Source organism: Diadema antillarum, unplaced genomic scaffold, assembly GCF_040938485.1.
Source record: "Diadema antillarum isolate AM-2024a unplaced genomic scaffold, OU_Dant_1.0 seq00000302_RagTag, whole genome shotgun sequence".
NCBI classification, from domain to species: domain Eukaryota; kingdom Metazoa; phylum Echinodermata; class Echinoidea; order Diadematoida; family Diadematidae; genus Diadema; species Diadema antillarum.
The window spans coordinates 34,257-60,925 of NW_027271325.1; the positions used below are offsets into that span (position 1 = coordinate 34,257).

Consider the following 26,669-nt stretch of genomic DNA (forward strand, 5'->3'; position numbering starts at 1 on the left):
ATAAACTGTCTGAATGCTATTTTAGGGTCTAAAAATTTAACATCTTACCTATATTTTGCAGAAAACCCATCCAATTTGTTTAAGTGGTAACAGAGAAATGTGAATTGTTGTGAAGCATGTCGTGGATGTGATTCTTCCAAGTTGAGCACTTGGATGCTCTTGGAACTGCATTATGTGTGAACACAATGGACAGAACTTGGAGGGAAGGGATTCCTGACATGCTGTACAAAAATCCTAATATCTCTTTGACCACTGAAGCAAGTCAGATGGGGTTTTCTGCAAGACGTGGGTAATAAGTTATAGTTTCATACCCTAAAAGTATATTTGGGTTGATTCACTATTTTTAAAGTTATCAGAGGGTCCCGCTGTAATTTTTTACAATGTACGGTATGTCGGTGAAGCGAAAGGTCAAAGTCTGTCATTACTTACTGAGAGAAAGATTGAGAGAGGAAGGTTGATTAACTTGTACGCCATGCACCCATGAAAACTCATTGTGGTTATGTTCAAATATTTGACGATGATGTCGCAAATCCGGTGACAACTACACCTGACAAAGGTCGCTCATAATTTCGTACCGACTATACCCTTTTTTTTTATTAGAGCATGAGGCATTGAAACAAGATGCCTTTGGTGCATTTGATATCTTTTCTGTGTTCGTTAGTTAGAATCACATTTTTAAGAGCAGAATGCTAACCAGATGTAACAGAGACAAATATATAATAATCTTGTGATGAATGTCCGTTAGTTTGGAATCCTGAGATCACAGATCTTCACAATCAAAACCATTTTAGATGGTATTAAAACTGTTATTTAGTACGTTGAGCTACCCTAACTTATAGAAATACATGTACTTGTGATAGTACTCTTTAGACAGCTTTGATGATTCAGACAGAGATGAGGTGTTACGGTGCTACTCTTCATCGGTATTAACAGTAACAGAGAGGTGTTCTCTCACCTCCCTGGTAGTAATAGCATTATCTAAGATGCTCCGTCAACCAGTCATCTTGCATTAAAAAAAAAAGGGGGGGGGGAACCCCACACCCTCGGACAGTGCAGAGATATTACACCGCGCTGGTAGAGGACAACTTGCTAGATTTTGGGTAATACCAAAGTAATTAATAGCCGGTCAAACAGAAGTTTTAATTGCTGGACATGATCATCCCAGGTGCCGCTGCATACATACCGAAATTTCATCAATGTACAATGTATATGACACAGTGGTCAAGTCAGACAATCACTTGATGATGTTGCCGGTGCATATTTCATACCAAAGGACATTACCTTGCACTGAAACAGGTACTGGTTAGTATGTTATTCCCCTTGCTTTCTGAAAGAGGTAAGCCAGGAGCTCTTTCATTATGCTAGAAAATAATAATAAGTTGAATTTTCATCAATTTTTCGTTATAGTTGCCTTATACTATAATTATGAATGGTTGTAGTCTTCTTATGCAGCTGTGGCGGGACTGGAACTTCAAAAAAAAATCATAACTTTCAACAGATTCTCTGATAATTTTCAAATGTTTCTAATGAGTACTGTTAATATCCCTATATTCACTCAATCCACTAAATCGGGGTAAATTCCTCTTAAAGTGACGTCAGGTTGTGAGTGACTCTGAGTGCTGCAAACTTTGTGTATGACGTGAAATCCGGTTCACCTTGGATGTTTTACGTCCCTCACTTCTCACTTCCGCTTTTTATTCTGAGAGAGAGAGAGAGAGAAGGAGAGAGAGTGTATATATATATATATATATATATATATATATATATATATATATATGTGTGTGTGTGTGTGTGTGTGTGTGTGTGTGATAGAGAGCAAACTTTTCATTCTCTAGGCCTATAAGATGATTTCCAAGAAGGTCATAGGCCTACGGCGTCGGGTAAAAACAAGCAAAGCGATTTCTAGATAACGAGACTCTTTTCTTTGATCTTAAACAACATACCGCATGGATGTGTACATGAATCGAAAAAATTGACAAACAAACAAACAAAATAGCATTTGCTATGAGCACATACAGTGTAATTATCATTCTCACTCATATGCCATGTGCTCTTTTTATGCCTCCGCCCGAAGGGTGCCGGAGGCATTATTTGTTGTTGTTGTTGTCATGATCAGTAGTTTCTGGACATGGATTGTAATGATGGATCTTGCAAGAGGGAGAAGTACTTTGATACGGACGCCCATAACATAATGCCCATAGACCGTAGTTACGCATAATTATCATTCCTTCCTTCTACAGCAACTTTTTCCTCAACCAAAGAAGAGAATGTATACAGCTGTCCCAAATGCATTGTCATTTTAGGTGTCAGATGACATATGTATTGACTCTTGCCCCCATATCCGTCTGCAGATCAACCTCTAGCAATATACATATAGTGTAGGTCAAAGGGTATCCACCCTATGAGATATGATTCTCCCCATCTCCATCACAGTCTATCAACCATTCCATTCTATATCTCCTCTTCTGATCTTATCAAGAGGAGGTATACGTTAGAGATAATTTCGTTAATTATGTATCACAATGTATTTATTATTATTTATTATCAATGATACATGATTCGGATAAACCGGATTTTATGTTGTTGGTATGGTTACACCTCGAGGCCGGAGTCAAATATGGTTCTTGGACAATAGCTGTATGCATCTCCTCAGCACAGACAGTCAAGAACCATACTTCCTTTCATGCACCATAACCTTTGGCTTTCTGATGCTATCATGAAAGCACAGAAAAAATGTTGCCCTGCGAATAAAGCCCCCATAACAACATTGTCCCTAACAAAAGATTTGCCATCAGCAAAATACCCACGCAAGAAAGTCATCGGATCACGTTTATTTCACACGTGACCATCCATCCACTCATGTGGTGGAAAGTTCACAGAAGTTCTCCGTGAGAAGTGTGCGTAATTTGAAACAGGGTGATCAAAAAGGATTTCTACTGCAATGTTATACGTGAAAGGCTCACTGCGTGCTGAAACTGGTTTCAAAAGTAGACAAGATAGACAGATTGGTTGTTGTGACACTGTTCGATTATACTTTTGCTCAAGAGACAATAGAGGATTAGGATTTCTCTGTGCCTGATAGCCCTTCATACCCCTTTCCTGCCGTAATTTGGCTAAGGGGTAAGCAAACAGACTGCAGTATAAAGATACTCTTCGGTCTTTCCGTCCAAAATGTCAGAGCTAGCTCATCCTGTTTGTGTGGATAAATAAAGAACTCTGACAACATTGAAATGCACACAAATGTGTGAACTTGCAAAACATAATGTATGTACGTATCAAGTTCAAGTGTTATGTAACCTTATTTTCATGTTTAGTATTACAATATCATTATGTACAGCTATCAATCAGCCTCTATTGCGGTGCCAACTCCCGTACTCTCACTCACGGTACAAAGGAGCATTAGTATCTACGCAATACCGCCTCACTCAAAATTCGCTGTAGTTTTGCGAGACTTTGGTATTGAACAAAATATTATTGTGATGCATTACCTAAGACATTTTGAAGTACCTTCTAATGTGATTTTTATATAAACTATGCACATTATTGCAAAGAATCATCCCCAGACTCGGAAAAAAAGGCACGGGACGGTAAAAAGTCGTATGAAACGTCATAATAACACACACACACACACACACACACACACACACACACACACACACACACACACACACACACACACACACACACACACACAAATGCGCTTACATACAACTTCGGCAAGAGAATGGCACCACTGGTTAACTTTACAAGTAAATGCAAATAAGAATGACAAACTCGAGCATTGGTGTTTATCGTCATGTCGTATGCTTGCCTCGGTGAAATTGCATTATAGCAGACACAGAAAATTCTAATTTTCATGACAAGTCCATGGGCCAAGACCCGAAAAATGGGTTATTGGTACCACCAGAGGTGGCAAAACCTTTTTGTAGTCCATGGGCCAGGCCAGATATTGGTACCATCTGAGGTGGCAATACCTCTTTGGTGTCATTTTGTTCGTCGGGCATAGATATTCTTATCAAGCTATATGATAGCATTTCCAAATGAGTAGCTTAGTCATAATAAATGAATTTTAAACCAATTTGGTATCGTTGTTATATCCATGTACTTCTGAATCGAGACCAACCGCTATACAAAGAAGAGCACTGTCTTCTGCATGTTCACAGGTGTTCTCTTGTAAACGCGGTGCGCTGAGTCTTTATTCAAGGCAGCGAAGGGAATATCCAAGGGTTATGATGTCCACAGCGCTTAGTCTAATATTCAAGTTGGCGAAGGGAATATTTAAAGCTTATAATACAGTGTATATCCCTTTATCTAAAAACAACAACAACAACAACAAAAAAGCAATTTCTCGTGAATTTTAGCATATTTTTCAATTATCTATCATTTTCCGGTGAAAACACTCCAGTGAAAACGCTAATACCACGCCAATGTCGCTTTATTTCCATCCAACAATGAAAGATTATGCAAAAACAATGTACCGGTACACTACAATACATTATAATTAATAATGTTGTAAATGAACAGAGTGATTTTTGTTTAAAACTGATGTATTTGTTGAGAGGGTGGTATAAAAACAGTATAGATAATCCCATATATTAGGAACTTTCGCTATGATAACCGTACATTGTTCTAGATAAAGACTAAGCGCACCGCGTGACAGCTGTGGACATCATAACCCTTTGGATATTCCCTTCGCTGCCTTGAACAAAGACTAAGCGCACCGCGTTTACAACAGAACACCTGTAGACATACAGAAGGCAGTGCTCGTATTTGTATAGCGGTTAGTTTTGATTCAGAAGTATAGGGATATAAAAACGAGACCAAATTGGTTAAAAATTCATTTATTATGACTAAGCTACTCATTTGGAAATGCTATCATAGCTTGATAAGCGTATCTATGTCCGACAAACAAAATGACACCAAAAAGGTTTTGCCACCTCGGGTGGTACCACTATCTGATGGCCTGGCCCATGGACTAGACAGGAAGAACTCCCAATGTTTCAGCACGTACAGTGCTGATGGGTATATTGTGGTAAAGCGGTTGACACCATGAGTTATGAAACGGGGTACCCTGATTTTGATTCTTGATCGATACTGTACATATTATTTATCTTTCATCTTTCCAAAGATTTAGAAATGAGTATTCGGTAATACACTGTAATGGAGAAATTAATTCTGGCGAGTGCATTACAACATTTATATACGTGCTGTTAAAATGTTAAATGTGTGGGCAAATGGTGTATAATGTACGTCAGGGGTGGTAATGTTGTTGTGTAATCATGACTTTATTCAAGTTCAAGGCAGTGTTAGAATGACATACAACTGTGTATACAAAAAAACTAGGTTCACCGTTTCATTTAAAACGAATGGCAGGTTAAAACACGTACACGGGATACAAAAACTATTGAAGTTTACATTACCGCAACACAAAATACTATATCACACACAAACTGTCAAATATTGATCAATCAATCACTCAAATACCAATAATATTACTGCGTTACAATAACAGCAGTGATTATCTTCCACAATATCAATACAATAAGTATCCTTTAAAAACCAGTAGTATGTCAGCTGAAAAATAGTGTCACGGAAAATAAAATTTCACGGATAAAATTACCGTTTACACTTTGTTTTTATCAATTGGGCAAGGTCAGGTAGTCTAATCATTGTCATCATTGTTTGAAATCGCTAACGATTTATTTGCAACCATCTGTATGTCACGTCGAAAGTGTATTATTCACGAATAACATATAAAAGCAAGGAGATGACCAGGAAAGTTCTTTGTCTTTGAGTGAGATGATCTTGAATCTCAATTAATTCTCATGACTTACTGATGAGCATGCTCCACGGCCGGAGCCTTGTCTAATGCGCAGATACAGGATTTTTTATTGCAGACATTCCCTTGAAATTAACCGGTAACAGATGTATATAAAATCTGCATAAGTCTTCCTGTAAACTATTTTAAATAATCATGTATTAATAACATTGATTCTTATGGTATACTTTTTATGCCTCCGCTCGAAGGGTGCCGGAGGCATTGTGTTTTCGGGTTGTCCGTACGTCCGTACGTCCGTACCGTGTCCGTCCCCATTCGTTTACGAAATAACTTGTGTAAAATTTCACTGGATCAAGCAAATTCCACCAAACTTTGTCCGAGGATGACGTATGATCGGGCAATTACTTGAGTAGTTTTTGAGTGAAATCGGCCAGAGGTCAAAGGTCAAAGGTCAAATATCAAGGTCAAATCCTAAAATTTATATGTTTACGCGATAATTCAAGACTGGATGAAGCAACTTTCACCAAACTTGGTCCAATGATGACGTATGATGGGGCAATTTAGTAAGTGGTTTTTGAGTGAAATTGACAAAAGGTCAAAGGTCAAAAGGTCAAGATCATTTGCTAAATTTTGCTATTTCCCCCATATCTATGCAATGCCTGAAGGTATTTTCTTGAAACTTAGTGTAGACATGAACTACTGAATAAAGATTCTCCAGGGAGAGTTTCAGGTCATGAGGTCAAAGGTCAAAAGGTGAAAGGTCAGGTTAAAATGTTAAAATTTCACTTTTTTCCATAAATGGTTCAAGGTATCTTCATGGAACTTGGTACATATGCATGTACTGAGTGGCAGGGATTTTCTAGGGAGTTTAGGGGTCATGGATCAAAGGTCAAGGTCAACATTTCAAAATTTTACAATTTCCCTCATATATATGCAATGCCTGCAGGATTTTTCTTGAAACTTAATAAATACATGTATTACCTAATGGAGATTCTCAGGGAAATTTCCTGCCAGAAGGTCAAAGGTCAGACTAACATGCAACATTTTTTCTATTTTATAATGAAATTACACTTTTTCTTCATACCTTGAAAATCACTCAATGCATAAGCATATAAAGTTGAAATCCTCAAATCCCCAAACACATGTACCTGCACTCTCAGACAATGTAGCAAATTTAGTTTGAGGAAAATGAACATTCAACACATTTGTGACAAACCTGTCCTTTCAATATTTTGCCAGTTATGTAAAACTGTCATCACACATCGTGAAGACATTGAACTATACACCTATTGTGAGAACCATGCATTATGGCGGAGGCATACCAGTCGCCATAGCGACATTTCTAGTTGTCCATAGATTTTATTAGCAATCCATGTACGAATAAATCTGAGAGGTTGACGGAGAGAAAATGATGTGCGAGATATGTCTAAAACCTCTCAATAAAGTGCCTAAACAGTTACTTTTACCTGTTCATCTAACCAATCATAAATAAACTTGAGTGGTGCATGACTTACATTTTTGCTTTAAAAAGTAAAGGACATGTTTGCCCCCTTCCGTCGGGTTACATCTAATATGCCTCTAAGGCTGTCATAGTTTTGAAAAGATGTTTTTTCTCCATGTCAATGTAATTCTTACTGCTGACTTGTTTTACAGTACACCTTCCAATTTTACTATTTCAAGTCCAGCGAATTCTTTAATCAAGGCGTTGTTTAATCCTCAGAGGTTTCCGCTATGAACGATATTTTTGTTTATCTAGACTTTTTTAAAAATCTCTATATCTGACATAGTTTCCTCTTTACGTGTGCCGCCAAGATTGTCACCTCATTTTTAAAAAGATCTGATAGTGTACTTCAGCCCTTTTCAGTTTTACCGCAGATTTTTTTTTCACTCTTGACATTATCTCCTAACATTGTTAACCCCGTTATCTTTTTCCCTTGACTATTTCACCCGTGAAGTTTTCCCCTGACTTTTTTTCCCACGACATTTTCACCCGTGACTTTTTTTTTATCCTTGAAATTTCTATTCGTGACATTTCCCCTCTGACATTTTGCTATATTATACGGACATTTTTATCCTTGACATTTTAACCCCTAACAGTTTCACCCTTGACGTTTTTACCTGTTGCAAATTTACCCGTGACAATCTTAACGCTGACATTTTCCCTGTCACCAATATATTTATGCATGAACAGTATGGCTGGACGCTACGTGATTTTTAAAGGTATTGTCTACCATTGGGAGCAATGATTTAAAAAAATGTTCGAATTATCACATTTGATGCATATGAGTAGGTCAGTTGTATCACAAAATATGAAGAGTTTGTTCGCAAAAACCGATAAGTCCATATTTGCCAAATGGAGATATTTGCGATTAAAGGTCAAGAAAAATAAAGAGAATAATAAGAAAATTTTTGTTTCTTTTGACCATAACTTCAAAAATGTACCTTTATATGTAGTGACCAATATATCATTTAAAAGGTATTATTTTGTACTTTATGACAGGGACCGTAATTCAAAATCTTCAAAAATGGACTTATCGGTTTTTGCAAACAAACTCTTCATATCTTACTTATACATTTCGCAATAAAGCCTGAAATATAAGGAGATATCAGTCTTTTTCACAGTAAACCATAACTGTAGACGACTGTAGACGATCGCTCTTCGTCCGGCGTCCGTCGTCCGTCGTGCGTCGTCTGTCGTGTGTCGTGCGTCGTCCGACGTGCGTCTTCCGGCGTCCGTCGTCTGTCGCCCGTCATGCGTCGTGCTTCGTGCGTCGTGCATAAACTTTTTTAACATTTTCATCTTCTTCTTGAGAACCCTATGATCGATTTTCACCAAACTTGGCAGGTACCATCCCTAGGGGGATAGGATTTCAATTGGTTCACATGGGCACCATGTACCACCTAGGAGGCTCGGGGGGGGGGGGGGTTTGGGGGGCAAAAAAAAAAAACCAAATTAAGGAATCTTAAAAAATCTTTTTCTCTAGAACCAGAAGTGATAGAGCTAAGTTAATACTATGAATTAGTACAATGATGACTGTAGTTTCAGGCTTGTTCATGGGCCTAAATTGTACATTTTCATTTTCTTCTTGAAAACCCCATGATGAATTTTCACCAAACTTGGCAGGTAGCATCCCTAGGGGGATAGAATCTCAATTTTATGAAATGGGCGCCATGCCCCACCTGGGGAGCCCCCAGGGGGCCCAACCCACCCCCAGTAAGGAATCTTTAAAGATTTTATCTAGAATCAGAAGTAATTGAGCTAAGTTAATGCAATGAGTCAGTATATTGATGACTGTTGTTTCAAGTTTGTTCATGTCAGAATCAGGGGTGCCCCTCCTCCCCCCCCCCCCCCCCTCCCGGACCCAGGGGAGTGCGGTGGGATGGGTCCAAAATGGGGACTTAAATTGTACATTTTCATCTTCTTCCTGAAAACAACGTAATGGATTTTCACCAAACTTGGCCAAGTAACATTCCTAGGGGTATAGGATCTCAAAGTGTTTGAGTGGGCACCATGCTTTTCTTGGGGGCCACAGGGGGCCCAAACCTCCAAAAGTAAGGAATATCCAATAATATTCTTCTCGAGAATCATAAGAGATAGAGCTTTAAGTCTTTGTTTCCCCCAAACTGCATAGTCCAACATTCTATAAAGTACAGTTTACTTGGCAGGTATTTTTACCAGTGTGATGGAATAAGCAAACGGACACCATGCCCCAGCTCTCAAGGCTGCCCTCCCTCCCTCCCCAAGTTTCCAATGTTCTCAGGTAAGAGATTGCAAGAATGCATGGAAGGTGAACTTGCGATACTCGGGTGAGCGCGAGACCCCCGGGTCTCTTGTTTCTAGAATAACTTTTGTTCACATTTTTTATGTTTAACAATACCTATTGATTACACTGATGAATATTTTTACACTCGTTATTTCTATTCCTAACTCACATGTAAGAACAAAAGCCGGGTTTTGGTTTCATGCAAATGGTAAATGATGCCTTTAAAGAGTTGCGATTTCTTGTAATGCGCTTCATCGTCTGCATTATATTTTTACATACATGTATATAGAGGCAAGATAAAGTCTGCATTTTCACGAGTTGCGTAAAGTAAGACCCCTTGTTTCTGAGATTGCTCTTCGTGTTTCCAAAAGCTCTTAAACCCCGGTCACACAGCGCTTTACGGCTTAATCACGGCCAAAACACGTCAAAAAGTGGTCTCCCGTGAAGGAGACGATGTTGTTCGCGTTGATGTCGAGTTTAAGACGAGCTACGGTCGATTTACAGACGTGGCAGGACTCGGGGGAAAATCTGGCCGGCGTCGGACGCGGTAAAAAGTTTTGAATTGCTCAAAATTTTATTCCGCGGACAACCATGGGCGGCACACGTGGTAAAGACGTGTAACACACGTGAAACACGTGTGATAATCCGTGTTCCGGCAGTGATTAAAACTTGGGGAGACGCGGTAAAGACGCGAAAGTTTAGCGGTCTGTCACGGGCAGAGCACGGTCATCTGACGCGTGTTACGCGTTGGTATCACGGGAAAAAGTGTGTGTTTAGCGGCTTATCGCTGACAAATGGATTTTTCCGCGTACACACACGTGGCTGGACGTGGTTAGCCGTGCTTAGGCAGTGCTTCAGCAGTGGAACAGCCGCCAACGGCCATACCCCGTACAAAACACGGCCAAACCAAAATTGACCAAAAAATTACCACTTGCGACCACGTCCACCAGATTTTCATGATTTTTTGTACGTGATTTGGACTTGGAGTGCTGTGTGACCGGGGCTTTACATTGAACTCACCCATTGTCTTTTACTCTGTTTCTTTTTCTAACTCTGCAGACGAACATGACTTCGAGGAGGGCTCAGAAACTCTTTTGCGTGACGTCGGTGCTACTAATCTTTACATTAGTCGTGTATATACCTATGATGGCCTCGCGGGTACACACCACTCATGGCTGGTCGCATAAATCATGTGGAACTAAGGTGGAGTGTGAGAGGTAAGAACGCCCAATGTCCATTGTCCTGCGAAGTAGTGCGAATCCATAGCGACCTAGGATCGCCACTGAATCGCACAAGTTCGCCGCGAGTCAGCCCGATTTCACTGCGATATCATGGCAACTTTCCCTGGGATATGCCTTGGCCCAATATCCACGCATGCGTCATGAGAGAGGAATACAGCCAAAAATTGGTCACTCTTGCTTGTTTTTATATCATCATCTGCTTTAGGAGTGTTTGCTTTTGTATTGTTTGTTTGTTTGTTTGTTGTTGTTGTTTTGTTTGTTGTTTGTTGTTGTTTTTTATTGGGGGGGGGGGGAATTCTGCAATGCAAGTCAACAATGTGCATGGAGACAACCTTGCTTCTTCACCTGCCGCATGATGAGCATATCATGAAGCGTTTTGGTTGGAGACTTTTGAAATTTGGTGAACATACGCTCCCAAATATTCCAAACTGACTCCGTGCAAAAAATATATATACATCTTGCTGAAGACAGGCAACAGTTTTTGCCTATACACTATTTGGATTGCACAAAATCTCCGTAAATCGAAGCCTAACTTTCGATTCCAACGAATTTTATACGTAATTCAGACATTCAATGAAATAATGAAACAGTTATTACAAAAGCCAAAATTGTGAGCTACAACTCATCGAAATCTGGGAGATTGAGCAAATGCTTAGTGATTAATAAAGTCATGTCAATTTCGCCAAAAAAAAAAAAAAAAAAGGACTGCCATAGAGATAACATGTAAAATGGTCAAATTTTTCAAGGGTAACTTCAATCGAGTTTTTCACGACGGTGACGTCATCAAATTTTATAATTAGGTAGGTAGATAGATAGATCGATAGAGAATTTAATGAGCTACACAATACTAAAATTTCGGTAGAAATTGGTCAAGGATTTGTGAAATACGCTCGAAAAATTTTGAAATTTAAATCTGATGACGTCATAATGAAACTTCCTATTTTTCATTTCATGTAGGATTTCGCAAACTTTCCATCATTTTGCAAGATTTATAGACCCATTCGCTGACATCTACCATTCACCAGCTTTCAGAATATGTGAAGAAAAAAAATGTGAGGGTTATCGTCCATTCTAATGAGCTACAACGGATTCAAAATATGCATTTTTCCGAACATTTGCACTGTATATCGCCATCGACGCACGCACGGAATGATAACAAAAATGATAATTTGATTTGATTTGATTCATTTCTGTATTCTTCACAAAGTATATAAAACATAAACAATTTTCCAATACTAATCACAATATATCCAACACAGAATGAATAAATATAGTCATAGTTAATGTACCAATTATGAAATATTGTATAGATGAATTATAATCATACAAAACAAGTGGAAAACCATTGATTATTCTGTCGAATTATACAAAATGCAGGAGACTGTCATCGTAAGCTGAAGCTTGAGTTTATGGCGGCCTCTGGGAAAACATATGGCTTGTACTTCTTTACATATCATTTAAAGGATAAGTTTACCTTCATAGACATGTGGGTTTTGTGAATGTAGCAATATTAGTGAAGCACATCAGTAAAAAGTCAAAAGTTATGAATTTTTGAAGTTGCTGCTCAGTCACGGCTGAAGGAGAAGACTACTATAGCTTGTGATGTCACATGTGTACAACGATATAAAGAAAGTATAAAGAAAATTCAACATATTTTCACTTTTCTCGCATAAAAAAGAACCCTTGACTTCTCTTCTTTCAGAAAGCAGGGGTAATAATATTACGTCAGTAGCAAGTTAAAAAAAATGTGCACTTTATTCAGAAAAGTAAAGTTTTGTGAAATTCTCTTTTTATTTCCTTATATCGTTGTACGCATGTGACATCATACACTGTGGTAGTCTTCTCATCCAGCAGTGACTGCGCAGGTACTTCAAAAATTCATAACTTTTGAACGGATTGTTCAATTTTCCCCAAACTTTCACTGATGTGTTCTACTAATAATATTGTTGCCTTCACTCTATCCACATGTATATGAAGGTGGACTTGTCCTTTGATACATTAAATTGTGTAACCGAGTAGGGTAGCTACAAAATGCATCAGTGCAAAGGTGAGTTAGGGTGCAAGTGCAAATGTGCAGTTTGGTTGTTATATTATTGTTGATGCTAAAAGAAAATCGGTGTAAATTAATTATATTATAAAAAGTGATATATATAATGTTTACATATTATGTATGGACACGAGTCATGTAATATAACATTGTGGTGGAAAGAATAAAGTGTATCTTGGCAATTATAACTGTGTCCGCACACTGTGTTTTATTAGACATGGGATCCTTCAAAAGGTTTCAGATATCAATCCAGGACTAATTTATGTATAAATTTCGAATCAACGTGATATAACACATCAGAAAATAAAGACAATCCAATATAGAAAAGCAGGAGACTGTCAAACTTAGTTAACTGTCATGGGATAACAAAGAGCCTCGGCAATCACCCTACATTATACAACGATAATAAATGTCGTTTCATATTTGCCTTGACTGAGAATTGACTAGAAAATATTTTAACAAACGCAAACAGAAAAACTGACCAGAATGAATATAATTTATGAGTGGAATCCCATTCTTTGCTCAATTTTCCACTAATGAATTTATATTCATTCCAGTCAGTTTTTCTGTTTGCGTTTGTTACATACTCAAAAAGCTGCATCAATTCGGTGATCCCTCGCATTTATCCCCAAGTTGAATTATCCTTCGGGTTTATGCCAGGTTGAAGTGTGTACGTGTGTGTCACACACAAACACACTGCTATAGCTTCTGACCATTCGAGCATTGAGAATTTAGGGTTTCTGGGACGAACACTGAACAAGTGCTTTCTATAGCTCAGTCGGTAGAGCACCGGTCTAGCATCCGGAAGTCTCGGGTTCGAATCCCAATGGAATCCCGTTTTCTTTGCTCAATTTGTACCTGAAATTTAATCCCATGTGCTGCGCTCTAAATGCGGAAACTGTAAAACAGTTCGTGATGCCACATTGGTAGAACAACGAGAAGAAAATGTGAGGGAAACTTGAACGCAAAAAGGTGCGGAAACATGTAGGACTTGGGTCTACCTTTACATCAGACAGCGAGGAAACAGCCTAAGCAGTGTGTTAGCTTTCACCCCATGATCCCACATTACGAGTATAGGAAAGTATGCATGGCTAGTAAGTCAGTTACGACCAGCAGCAACACACTATGGAAGGATGTTTTCTCTTTTTTTAATGGTACGAAGTATATGATCTTTTACCCCGAACATTATTAACATGAACCAATTCGTAGGGCGTTGTCGACAAATAAATGAGGTTAAGAGGGTTCATGGAAGAGATCCCTACAGACATCATCACGCAGCTATGATGATTTAACAATGTAAAATCATGCTAAAATTATGACACTCACACGCAAGTACACAATCATATGTGTTCACGGATAATCAAAGTTGAAAGTTTTCAAGTATTATTCGCTCTGTTTCTGGAGTCTCATTGTTTTTCCCCTTTCCGTGAAATAATGCATTCCCTGGTAGTAGATGCTGTATAGTATATAAAAATAAAAATGCTGTATAATTGTGTATGTATACTGTGTATCAGGATCAAGTGCATAATTATTGTTCCATTGTACAAATGGTTCATGATTATTGGAAACAGCTAATTTTTAGTTCCTTTTCTCGTGTAATATGAAGCAGAAAACTGTTGACAGTGATACCGTGGCTAACCGGCAAATTTGCATTTCATTAAGTCACATCGCATTTTTTTTTTCATGTAGCTTAGACAATTCAATCCACTAACCTCTTTTGGCTGACGATGATGTGAACAAGGCTTGACATTAGCAGTGACCCGATGGCCCGGGGCCGCCAGAAATAAATATCGGGCCACCAAAAAAAAAAAAAAAAAAAAAAAAAAAATGTGTGCACTTTGTTTTCACGTGTTTTCTTATCCGGAATAGGGAGAATCACTGGTGGCTCAGTGCTTGATTTAACAGCACGTATTTCAGCTAACTAGCGCGACCAACACTGACCAGGGTTGCAAGATTGCCGCTAGTCTTCATTTCCAAACTCACTCTAATTTACGGCCAAATCTTATTTGAATATGCAATAGTAATCTAGATGTTTACCCGTGTGCTTTATATATGATAATTTCATAAACATGTGCCGTCATAGAAAATCATGTTTGTCCCTCAATCCAATATTGAATGTTTGAAGTTTGTCACATTTTTAGATATTTGTTCGTAACCGTTTTCCAGTAGAATTGTATGTTATGATTTTTTTTTTCCATCATCATTATTATGGCATTCATTTTCATGTGCATGTTTGTGTAATCCTCTCTTATTTTACTGCGCCTTGAGCACATTAGTTATGTGGAATTGGCGCATTATAAGTACCCTGTATTATTATTATTATTATTATTGTTATTATTATTATTATTATTATTATTATTATTATTATTATTATTATCATTATTATTATTATATTTGAAGCCCCTTTTCGTGCGCGTCAATTTTCACATAATCGTTATGGTTCAAATTATTGTAATGTTTTATTGAATTATTCAATTTTTATGTTTTTCTTTCTCCTTAGTCACGGGACATTTGAAGCGCTTTGTGCTAATATTACATTGCCATGGTTTATTTTATTTCAACTTTGAGGAAGAGAGGTTTGCGATAGCACCGTATGTACGTACATGTGGCTAGTCTGTTGAAAGAGCCAGTTTCTGTGCCACATAGGCACGAACCTGATGAGACTTTACTGGAGAAGGGGAATGAGTGTACACGTCTTCTTGCATACTTCTCATGTATGTTTTCATCATGATGACAGTAATTTTAGGTTCATGAAACCCATTCACTCTCTGAAAAGTAGCATGACATCTTCCATTTCCTTATTGTCATACTTTTCAGGGTAAACTTCAAACAACTATATCGTGATATCTCCCGTTTTCATGTCGATTAATATCTAATGATTGTGTCCATTTTCCTTTTTCTGTGCTTCCAGGAAACGAGAAATGGCAAAGAGAGAGACAGTACGGAAGAAACTGATGCAGCAATATGATGTAAAGAAGTTTAATGTTAAAGAAAACTCTTCGTCTGATGAGTAAGTTATTTTTTGTGTTTTTTGTTTCGACAATGATTCTATTGAAAAAAGTAGAATGTACCAGTATAGAATCCATAATTCGTCACCATAATTTGTCATCGGCTCACCTGAGCCGAAGGCTCAAGTGAGCTTTTGCGATCGTTCTACGTCCGGCGTCCATCGTGCGTCGTGCGTCGTGTGTAAACTTTTTACATTTTTACCAAACTTGGTAGGTAGCATCCCAAGGGGGATAGGATCTCAATTTGTTCAAATGTTCACCCTGCCCCTCCTGGGGGTCCCAGGGGCCCAACCCCCAAAGTGTTATCTTTAAAAATCTTCTTCTCTAGAACCAGAAGTGATAGAGCTAAGTTAATACTATGAGTTAGTACATTAATGACAGTAGTTTCGAGTTTCTTCATGGCGAAATCAGGGGTGCCCCTTAGGACTCAGGGGAGGGGGTGGCAGGGGTCCTAATGGGGGCCTAAATTATACATTTTCATCTTCTTCAAAACCCCACATTGCATTTGCACCAAACTTGGCAGTTAGCATCCCTAGGGAGATAGGATCTCAATTAATTCAAATGGGCATCCTGCCCCACTTAGGGGGCTCCCAGGAAGGGGGGGGGGGGGATGCAACCCCCACCCATTAAGGAATCTTTAAAGATTTTCTCTAGAATCAGAAGTGATTGAGCTAAGTTAATACAATGAGCCAGTACATTGATGACTGTTGCTTGAAGTTCGTTCATGGCGGAATCAGGGGTGCCCCCTTGGGAACCGGGGGGGGGGGAAGATGGGTCAAAATGGGGACTTTAATTGTACATGTTCATATTCTTCTTGAAAACCCTTGATGAATTTTCACCAAACTTGGCAGATAGCATGCCTAGGGGGTTAGAATCTCAGTTCCTTCAACTGGGCACCATGCTCCAATTGACGGGTCCATAGGGCCCCAACACCCCCCCCCCCCCCGAAATTAAGGAATATTTATAAACTTTCTCTATAACCAGAAGTGATAAAGCGAAGTTAATACCATGAGTGAGTACACTGAGGACTGTAGTTCCAAGTTTGTTCATTGGAGATCCAGGGGTGCCCCCCCCCCCCCGGAGTCGGGGGGGGGGGGGGGGAGAATCCAAATGCCGGCCTATATTGTACATTTTCGTCTTCTTCTTGAAAACAGCATAATAGATTTTCGCCAAACTTCGCGCAAGTAGCATTTCTGGGGGCCCCAGGGGGCCCAAACCTCCTAAATTAAGGAATTTTCAATAATCTTCTTCTCTAGAATCAGAAGTGATAGGGCTTTAAGTCTTTTTTTTTTTCAAACTGCATAGTCCATCTTTCTAAGTACAGTGTACTTGGCAGGTATTTTTACCAGTGTGATGGAATATGCAAATGGACACCATGCCCCCAGTTCTCAGAGCTGCCCCCTCCCCTCCCGCCCCAAGTTTTCAATGTTCTCAGGTAAGAGTCTGCAAGAATGCTTGGAAGGTGAACTTGCAATACTCTTGTTTACTCTATTAACCGCTTTTCAAAATAGCAGAAACAAAAATAATTCATACGCAATTTAAATTCAGTCAATTTAGATCTCATTCCCCTACTTCTGTCATGTTCATTATGTTCTGTTTTTGACAGAGTTCATCTTTTTACTAAGAAGTTGTGGCACTTCAAAAGAGCGGAAGCGGAAAAGGTCTTCCTTTACCAGAAAGTTCTGTCTGCAGACTGGACTATGAACAAGAAAAATCTCCGGAGAATGAGGTGGGTGGCAAAATTAAGTATTTTGAACTGTCGTTTTCCGTCGTGTCACTTGCTGCTCGTCATGTACAACAGAGCAAATTAAATGATATTTGTGAAAGAGCAAGATAGTAGACCCAATGGCACATTTTTATGTGGAAATAGTAACAGTACTTGTATAAGCAATGATAGCAGAATAGAATAATAGCAGTAGAAACAGACGCACCACCTTCAGAGGTTAAATAGGATTGGTAGTATCGATATCTTGTAGGATGTGTTTGTGATTATAAGGCAATTTCAGTGAGGAACAGAGAGAGCTAAATGCCCCAATGGTGTGCATTTTAAAGATCATCTTCTACTGATCCAGGAGTATTATATCGAAATTGTATCAAATTTATGAGTGTGAGGATAACAATTTATGTCACAATGCAGCGTATTAAAGAAGCTCTTTAAAGCACTAATTTTCAAGTATTGATTTTCCTTTCTCAGATATGAATTACATAATCATTCTAAGATTGATGTGGCTGATCTCGTGGTCTCCAAGGAGAACAGTGACGTAAATGCGACCCTGGACTACTATATTTTTTCCAAAGCTTTGAAGAAAGATGACAGCTACTATCATTTTCACATGTACGAAAATCTCTTCGAGAAACTGCCTGCGGTGAGTAGGCCCTGTCGGGTAACCGACAGACTTCTAGTGTGTATACTTTACTGTTGTGTTTTTCTTGCCCACAAAAGGGAAGAACAACTTGCAGCTCACTAACTGCATACATTTCAGTTGTCAGATTTCCGCTAGTCTTCAAGGCCAAACTCGTCCGAACGAATTTCACTACCTAATTTTATATATTTCAAAATTGAAGTAGATAATTATGTACCCCTATGTTAACTATAATCATTTCATGATAATGTTGTGCCATGGGAAAAAAATCTTGATGCCTGAGGTTCTTATTGGATATGTTAAACTTTAACTTAATAAGTCATATACGTGGCATTTGAAGCCCTTTAAGAGACCCGCCAACATTTAGCACAATTATTATGTGTTATTCTTTACGAAATTATTGCGGCTTCTTGTGATATGTTTTCTTTCTTAGTTTCTAGTCACAGTACGTCGAATTTGAAGCCCATTGATGTACCTGCAAATTTCCACGAAATTATCGTGATGATTCATTATTGTTTCAAAAGTTGTATCAAATTATTCTCCTTGTAATACTTTTCTATAACACCACTGATTTCCATGATGGTGATAGCAGTGATGGTAATGATAATGGTAATAGAAATCCTATGCATGCTATCGTTGCAAATAATCGATTAACTGTTGATGACAGCAACAAGAAAACATAGTGTTGAAAACAGGCTAATAACATTTCTAGAAAGTTGATACCAGATACAGAGGAAAGTTATGTTTTTGTGGGTTTTTTTTTTCCAAAGCGTCTTGAAGGTCACGATTATGTTCATAGATGACGTAATTGATGCTAACTTGATTTTCCCCTCCAGAACTAGTAATGTACATGAGCTAGTTCTTGAATTATTACATATACATACAAATATATATATATATATATATATATATATATATATACATACATACATACATATACGTGTGAAAGGTGTGTTATCAGATGTTAAACCTCTGGTTTGTATTTAAAATACAAATATCACTGTTACCCTGAGGAAGATCCGTGCAAGGGTCGAAAATTTGGTTTACAAATAAATGAAGTTGGATTCTAATGCATTATGTCAACTTGTTTGTCTTCATCGTCTTTATAATTATATATGTATATATATGTATATATATATATATATATATACGTAAACAGAAGAATTGGAACAAGTTCACGCGGTTGACTGCCACCGAACTTGTTCCAATACTTCTGTCTAAAGCCCTTCCTTTGAGGATATCGAACACTCTTCATAGTAGGATAGAATCACCAAGTGTGTATACACGTACGTGTACATTTTGCATAGAATCGCAGTGCTCTCAGTTTTTATACTCTGTTAAAGTAACATAATGATAATAGTAATAATAATAATAATAATAATAATAATAATAATAATAATAATAGTGGCTACTTGTATAGCGCACAGGTCCACTTTTCAGTGCTCATGGCGCTTAAATGAGCACATTTTATGACATGAATGACTTATATGATTATCTTATTTGTTTTTACCCAAACATGTACAGACATCTCCATTTAGGAATAAACTCTACAGGAGATGTAGTGTTGTCGGAAATAGTGGCGTTCTTTTGAACAGTGACTGCGGCGAGGATATAGACAAATCCGATTTTGTCTTCAGGTGTGTAAGACGATCAACACTCATTCATTATGATGTCATGAGTCTCCGTTTGTAAAAATGATAACACGTTTCTCATCCCATAGTGATAGACACACAAAACAATGCAAAGAGTTAAGACGATTCTGAGAAGTCACTTTGATTTCAGTACAACAGCATGGGTTGAATATGACGAGGACGACCGTATTCAGTTGAATGGCATTACCCAGAAACCGTCGGAATTGCACGTTTGGAGAAACAGCTGCACTAAAGCCCTCTTGTATTGAATACCATAGTTGCATGCTTGGTATCGAGATGTGACGGATACGTCTTCAAACAGTAACTCAAAAAGATATTGTTTTGTGTGTAAGTTGTAAATTGATTAATAATTGAGGTAAATAGCAGGTAAATAAAAAGTTATGACCGGTATAGAATGTAGTACGTTGTTTAAAGGCTCGTTCGACAGAAGCACCTTGATAGGATTGACTTGATATCGTCAATCAAGATTTCAGGCAACAAAAGATTGCTTTACGTTTTACGTATGAAAATGAAAAAGGATATTGACATATCGGTGCAAATTCATATATGTCATACACACATCAGTTAATTAAAGAAACGCTTTTGTTGTCATGATATCATGGTTATCATCTGTTCGGTTTGCGCCTTATATTTCACATATTCTTTGTTTACTTTGTTGCCTCGTTTGGATCCCAATTAACTTTCACAACTGGGTAAATTCTTGAATATTCTGTACATTGCTGAAAGTGGTGACAAGGAAAATAAACTGTAGGTTGCTTGAAAAACTGAAACGGAAGATGCAAGAGTGGTCAAAGTTGTGCGTCTGCAGCTACTGCATGATGGTGAGTTACCAACGTATACTTTGAAGTGTTCATGAATGCAACCAGCAGTACTGATCCTGGTACTGATGCCACGCAATTCATTCATTCATTCCATGCATTCACAGGTGTAATATAGCGCCGCTGAAACCGTTTGGGAGAGACGCCGGCCTGAAGAGCAACTTAACAACAATGAATCCGAGTATATTCTATAAAAGGTATGTTCCTATTGAAGTAGTCGTTTGCCTGTGAGAAGTTATATAAATAGCGCTAGGCGTATATTACGCCACGTTAAATCCCTAATTATCCCAAGAACGATGTATATTAGTCTGATTTATGACAACAATAATTTGTGCTATAAATATATAAAGTGCTATAGGACGTATAATGCTCTCTACGGGTTTCACAATTTAACTGCTAAATATTTTTTTTTACATAAAAATGAAAAAATACACTATGTAAGTACACAGAAATTACACAACTTCAAGCAGTCCGGGTGCCATATCAGATCCTGACGTTGGTAGCAATCATGTATTGCCCTCTATTCTTACAGCGTCTGATGAACTCAAGAGGGGTAACGCCAGTGGCTCTGCAATCATCCTAATTAAAGTGTGTTAGGCGTTACCGTTCACGTGATCTTTGACCCTTTATCTTCCCTGTAAGGGCTAAATCTTCAAGCTGCTCTTATCAAAACATGTTCAAGAAAACAAATGCCTCTTTTCAGTGCGCTAGTCCCACCCAGCTCTGCTCAGAATTTGTTCATTTGTTATTCTATCTAAGATACGTAATGATTTTTCTTATGAGCCACCTCTCAGCAGCTTGAAGATGATCTTGCATGGTCTTACTGATTGTCCAGCTTCCAGCTCCAAAAAGTAACACTGACCATAATAGTTATGGTACTTCAGGAAACGCAGTGTTGTTGCCAATTTGATACTGTGTGATGCGAGGACCTTTTCTATTTCACCGTAATCTGTTTTTGTTATTGTAATTACACAACCTATACTTCTTTTTATTACGCTTACAGTTAAACTGCAAACAGTTGGGATTTGAGACAGGACACGTTGTAACTGTGCCAGGTCCACGAATATGTTTGCTGAATTCTAATGCAGAATGTAGGGGCGCGTGCAGAAAGGATTTTTTTTTTATATTTCAATTAATGATTGTTGTGTCGAGTCGTTTTGTATTGCACCTGTTTGATTAATTGCCCTATACATCGGCGCAAATAAACATCGATTATTTAGTATTGGAGCTATAGCCATGGTAAATATCCATGGGCGATATATTAGTATTCTGATAGGATTCGAACCTTCGACCTTCTGATTGCTAGACAGGGCTCATATTCACTAGACTACTTATTGACAGAGCTTTCGCCCGATAGCCAGTGATGGCAATAAGGAATATTCGGTCTGAAATCACCAGAGACCCCGAGCTGTCACCTCTTTGTATGTTGCCAATGTCAGTCTCTAGCTGTTTGTCTGCTCATTGAATGAAAGCTTAATATATTTAGACTTGCTTTGAACTTACAGTGCAATTCCACATCGCATTCAAGTTGAATTTTATGAACAGAGAAAAATCAAACAGAATGAGCGAAGGTTCATCAATATCACACGACATACCAGAAAACTGGTATGAAGTTTGTAAATTTCCATGTTTTAAGCAGTCAGTAATAACTTACATTCAAATAGGAGGAGATGATGATGTCATACACTCTTAAAACATCCGAGTCAGAACTGACCCGGAACTGGTCCGTTGGGGTCATACACCGTTCCGGGTCAAAAATGACTTGGAATTTGGTTATGAAGACCCCGAATTGGGTCACCCTGACCCAATTCATGACTCTGAATGGGTCATATGTGACCCCATTCCTTGTCATTTCTGACCCGGAACGGTGTATGACCCCAACGGACCCAGTTCCGGGTCAGTTCTGACTCGGATGTTTATTTACTAACCCTATTCTAACTGGGCTATTTGAGACCAAGTTTTTACGGGGGGGGGGGGTCAATTTGACCCCCCCCTTCAGATCTCGGCCACCGATCGCGCGATAGCCGCGAAATTTTGCCTAAAGATACAGCTGGATGTCAACTACAAGATTACATGGTCATACAATAGAAAAATATTTCCTTTCTATTTTCAACAAATTAATTATGCAAATTTGTGCATGAAATTATATTTTCACCTATAACTCCATCAAAAAGACTGAAGGTTTGCTAAATGTTTGTGTCAGAATTCCTCAAGACATATCAAACAATTTTCATGTAAAAAAAGCGCAATCAACATCAATTTCTTTTGTTTTTTATTGTTTTGTTAATTTCTTATGTATTTTATTGTTTTTGCGACCTTTTGTTTTCTATTGTTTTTTTGCCAAAATTTGTTGCAGGCACTTTTTCAGGCTTATCTATACTAGAATTGATTAATTTCAATGGTTAAAAGTTGAAATAATCTAATTCATATCAATTTAACCTAAGAACACAAGTTGCATTGGATTTGCAGACGATATCATGAGTTTGAGCTGTTTTTGGGTTGATATGCATATGCAAAACATTACGTAACTTCAGAACGGTGTACCCGGACGTCGCAAATTTGGTCTCAAAATTTGCGGGAGACTTCAATGAAAAAAGTCGTGAAAACGACGCGGCAAAATCTTTGCGCGTTGCGGAATCGTGGCGCGAAACGTCGAGGGGGGGGGGGTCAATTTGACCCCCCCCCCCCCAGTTAGAATAGGGTTAAGAGTGTATCTCAGTTTACCTTTGGGAGCAGTGATTTGAAAAAAAAAAATAAGATACCACATTTGATGCATATGTGTAGGTTTATTGTGTCACAAAACATCCCACCATGTAAAGTTTTCGCAGTAAAGCCTAAAATATAAGGAGGTATCAGCATTTTTCTTAATAAACCATAACTGTAGACGGTTTTAGTGTGGAAACATTTTATCATAACTATTGTTCACATTTTGTGTATTTAATAATACCTAACATCAATGATATGGATTCAAATTTTTACAGTGGTTGTTTCTATCCCTAACTCACATTTTAGAACTATTCTAAAGCGCTAATGCTGGGTTTTTGTTTCATTTGCAAATGGTAGATTATGCCTTTAAGTTTTTGCTGCATTTCCTTGTTTGACATGAATTTGTATAGATGTGTCTTTTGAAAATTCTTATATTTTGATAACTCAGCAACGATGAATTTCTTGTGAAAAACAGTTTGAGGTGCTAACTCATCAAACAAGAACACGATGATGAAGTAAAAGTCATGTTATTTTCTTACCTTTCTCACCAGATTCAGTGAACTGAAAAGTGACGAAGATATTCACCAATTCCTGAGGAACGTCTCAGAGTTTTCCGGTTACTTGTGGCTTCCATGCTTCAGCGCAAGCCACATGAACGAAATCTGCATTAAAGCCTACAACAACTTCAATATTTCGAGGCCCAAGATCGTGCTTGCGAATCCTAATCACTTCGTGAAAATTTGGAAGTTTTGGATGGCAAGAAATCACACCAAACTGATTTCATCAGGTAACGTAACATCGGCATACTCTGCCTACTAATGACTAACACAATTTCCCAGCCTGTGAGAATGTGAAGTTTGAACCCTAAAATGGTGGGCGATGACATGCGCGGATGGGCCTATATTAAAGGAAACCCAAACCCAAAGAGAAATGTGGCTTGAGTGAAAGCAGCAACATTAGTAGAACACATCAGTGAAAGTTTGAGGAAAATCGGAAAATCGATACACAAGTTATGAATATTTAAAGTTTTGGTGTTGGAACCGCTGGATGAGGAGACTACGAGAGGTTATGATGTCATGTGTGGACAACAATATAAAGAAAATATGAAGGGATTTCCACAAAATTCACTTTTCTAGCATAATGAAAGAGCACTTGATTAATTGCTTTCAGAAAGCAGGGGGGATTGCTATCCTTACCATATGTCAGTATCAAGTTGATGGAATGTGTAAATTTCATGAAAAATGATTTTTTTTTTTGTGGTGTCATGGAAAAATCGAGATTCTGCTTATATTCACCGAGGAGAGATTTTTTAAGTTGCCATGATAATATTCGTTAGATCTATTTATCTTTCTTTTGTTTTACGCATTTTTGTAATCATGCCCTTTTTGATAAGTAAAGACAAAGGATATGTTGACATATATACCTGGTCCATGGTCCTATTCTGGACACATGGCAGGTAATGACACACTTACATACAATGAACAAATAACAATTTAGATATATTTACAACAGATTTGTGAGGCTGACATCAATCACGAAAAATTGATTAATCACCGTACATTTCCCCACGCAGTACACATACACTGTATTACATTTCTGATTGCTGAAGTGTTAATCAACTGTACTAATTTAATATTTTCGTGGATACTTATTACATAATTTTGAGTGTTTAAGTGTCAATAACCAATGACTCATTTCGTTATTTTGTCCAGGATGCTTCGTCACATTTTCTAACTGATCAAATGATAGTCGAATAAAGCATTATGTTATTTGTCCGGCATACATGCATTTCCAAGTGTTGCGTGTCAATCCAATTTTACTAATGTATTTATTTTTTAATATAAGTGCCATATGTCATTCCAGTAAATCATTACATTTATCCAATTAACCCTATTCCAACCCGGGGGGGGGGGGGGGGAGTCAAATTGACCCCCCCCCCGTCGACATTTCGCGCCACGATTCCGAAACGCGCAAAGATTTTGCCGCGTCGTTTCATGACTTTTTTCATTGAAGTCTCCCGCGTATTTTGAGACCAAATTTGCGACGTCCGGGTACACCGTTCTGAAGTTACATAATGTTTTGCATATGCATGTCAACCCGAAAACGGCTCAAATTCATGATATCGCGTGCATATCCAATGCAAATTATATTTTTTTGTTAAATTGATATGAATTAGATTATTTCAACTTTTAACTATTGAAATTAATCAATTCTAATGTAGATAAGCTTGAAAAAGTGCCTGCAACAAATATTGGCCAAAAAAATAGAAAACAAAAGGTCGAAAAAACAATGAAATACATAAGAAATTAACAAAACCATAAAAAACAAAAGAAATTGATTTTGATTGTGCTACTTTTTTACAAGAAAACTGTTCGATGTGTCTTGAGAAAGTCTGACTCAAGAATTTAGCAATCCTTCAGTCTTTTTAATGGAGTTATAGGTGAAAACATGATTTCATGCATAAATTTGCATAATTGATTTACTAAAAATAGAAAACCAATATTTTTCTATTGTATGACCATGCAGTCTTGTAGTTGACATCCGTCTCTATCTTCAGGCAAAATTTTGCGGCGATCACGCGATCGGCGGCCGAGATCTGAAGGTGGGGGGGGGGGGGGGGTCAATTTGACCCCCCCCCCCCCCGTAACAACTTGGTCTCAAATAGTTAGAAATGGGTTAATGTAATAATTCTACATAATTATTACATATTACTGTAAGTGTTAGTGAAAGTGTCTTTCATACGTTTCCTCGACATTTTCCACAACCATTCCGCCGCACAAAATTGTTTAAGTCTCGCACATCTTATGACACCATTTTTGCGAAAATTTGGCACCCAATGACAACGCTACACGACCTTTCGCACATGCTCGTCAGACCGAAAATGACTAAAAAATGTGATTTTGTGTACAAAGTCAATGCAAGTGGAGTTTTCTCACCTTATTGAAAAAGATATGATTATTTTCATTTCGGGGCGGGGGGGAATCAATTCATTTTAGCAAAATTTTACTTGATAAAGGTTCTGTGATCAATTTTGCGGAAAAAATAACAAAAACAGAAGGTAGAAAACAAAACAAAAAACAGAGAAACACATAAGAAATCCATTGAATAATGAAATACATAAGAAATTAATTTTGATACCAGATCTTTTTTTCAAGCACATTGTTAAGAAATCACAACGAATATTCACACCAAAAATTAGGATTCTAGGAGGTTTATTTTCTGATTAATAGAGAAAAATGTTTGATTTCACACATATATTAGCATTTTGAATTAGTATAAAAATGTTAAAGA

General features: G+C 37.9%; 1 protein-coding gene across 1 annotated transcript in view; it reads left to right on the forward strand.

Annotated features, from left to right (window-relative positions):
- Positions 1-26,669, forward strand: part of LOC139730343 (alpha-N-acetylneuraminate alpha-2,8-sialyltransferase ST8SIA3-like) — a 40,299-nt gene that overhangs the window by 10,886 nt on the left and 2,744 nt on the right. The window contains exons 2-8 of the mRNA XM_071641210.1: positions 10,603-10,760; positions 15,743-15,841; positions 17,446-17,568; positions 18,034-18,205; positions 19,727-19,839; positions 20,780-20,869; positions 23,930-24,165. Coding sequence (XP_071497311.1) covers positions 10,603-10,760; positions 15,743-15,841; positions 17,446-17,568; positions 18,034-18,205; positions 19,727-19,839; positions 20,780-20,869; positions 23,930-24,165 — 991 coding nt within the window. The remainder of the gene's footprint in view (positions 1-10,602; positions 10,761-15,742; positions 15,842-17,445; positions 17,569-18,033; positions 18,206-19,726; positions 19,840-20,779; positions 20,870-23,929; positions 24,166-26,669) is intronic.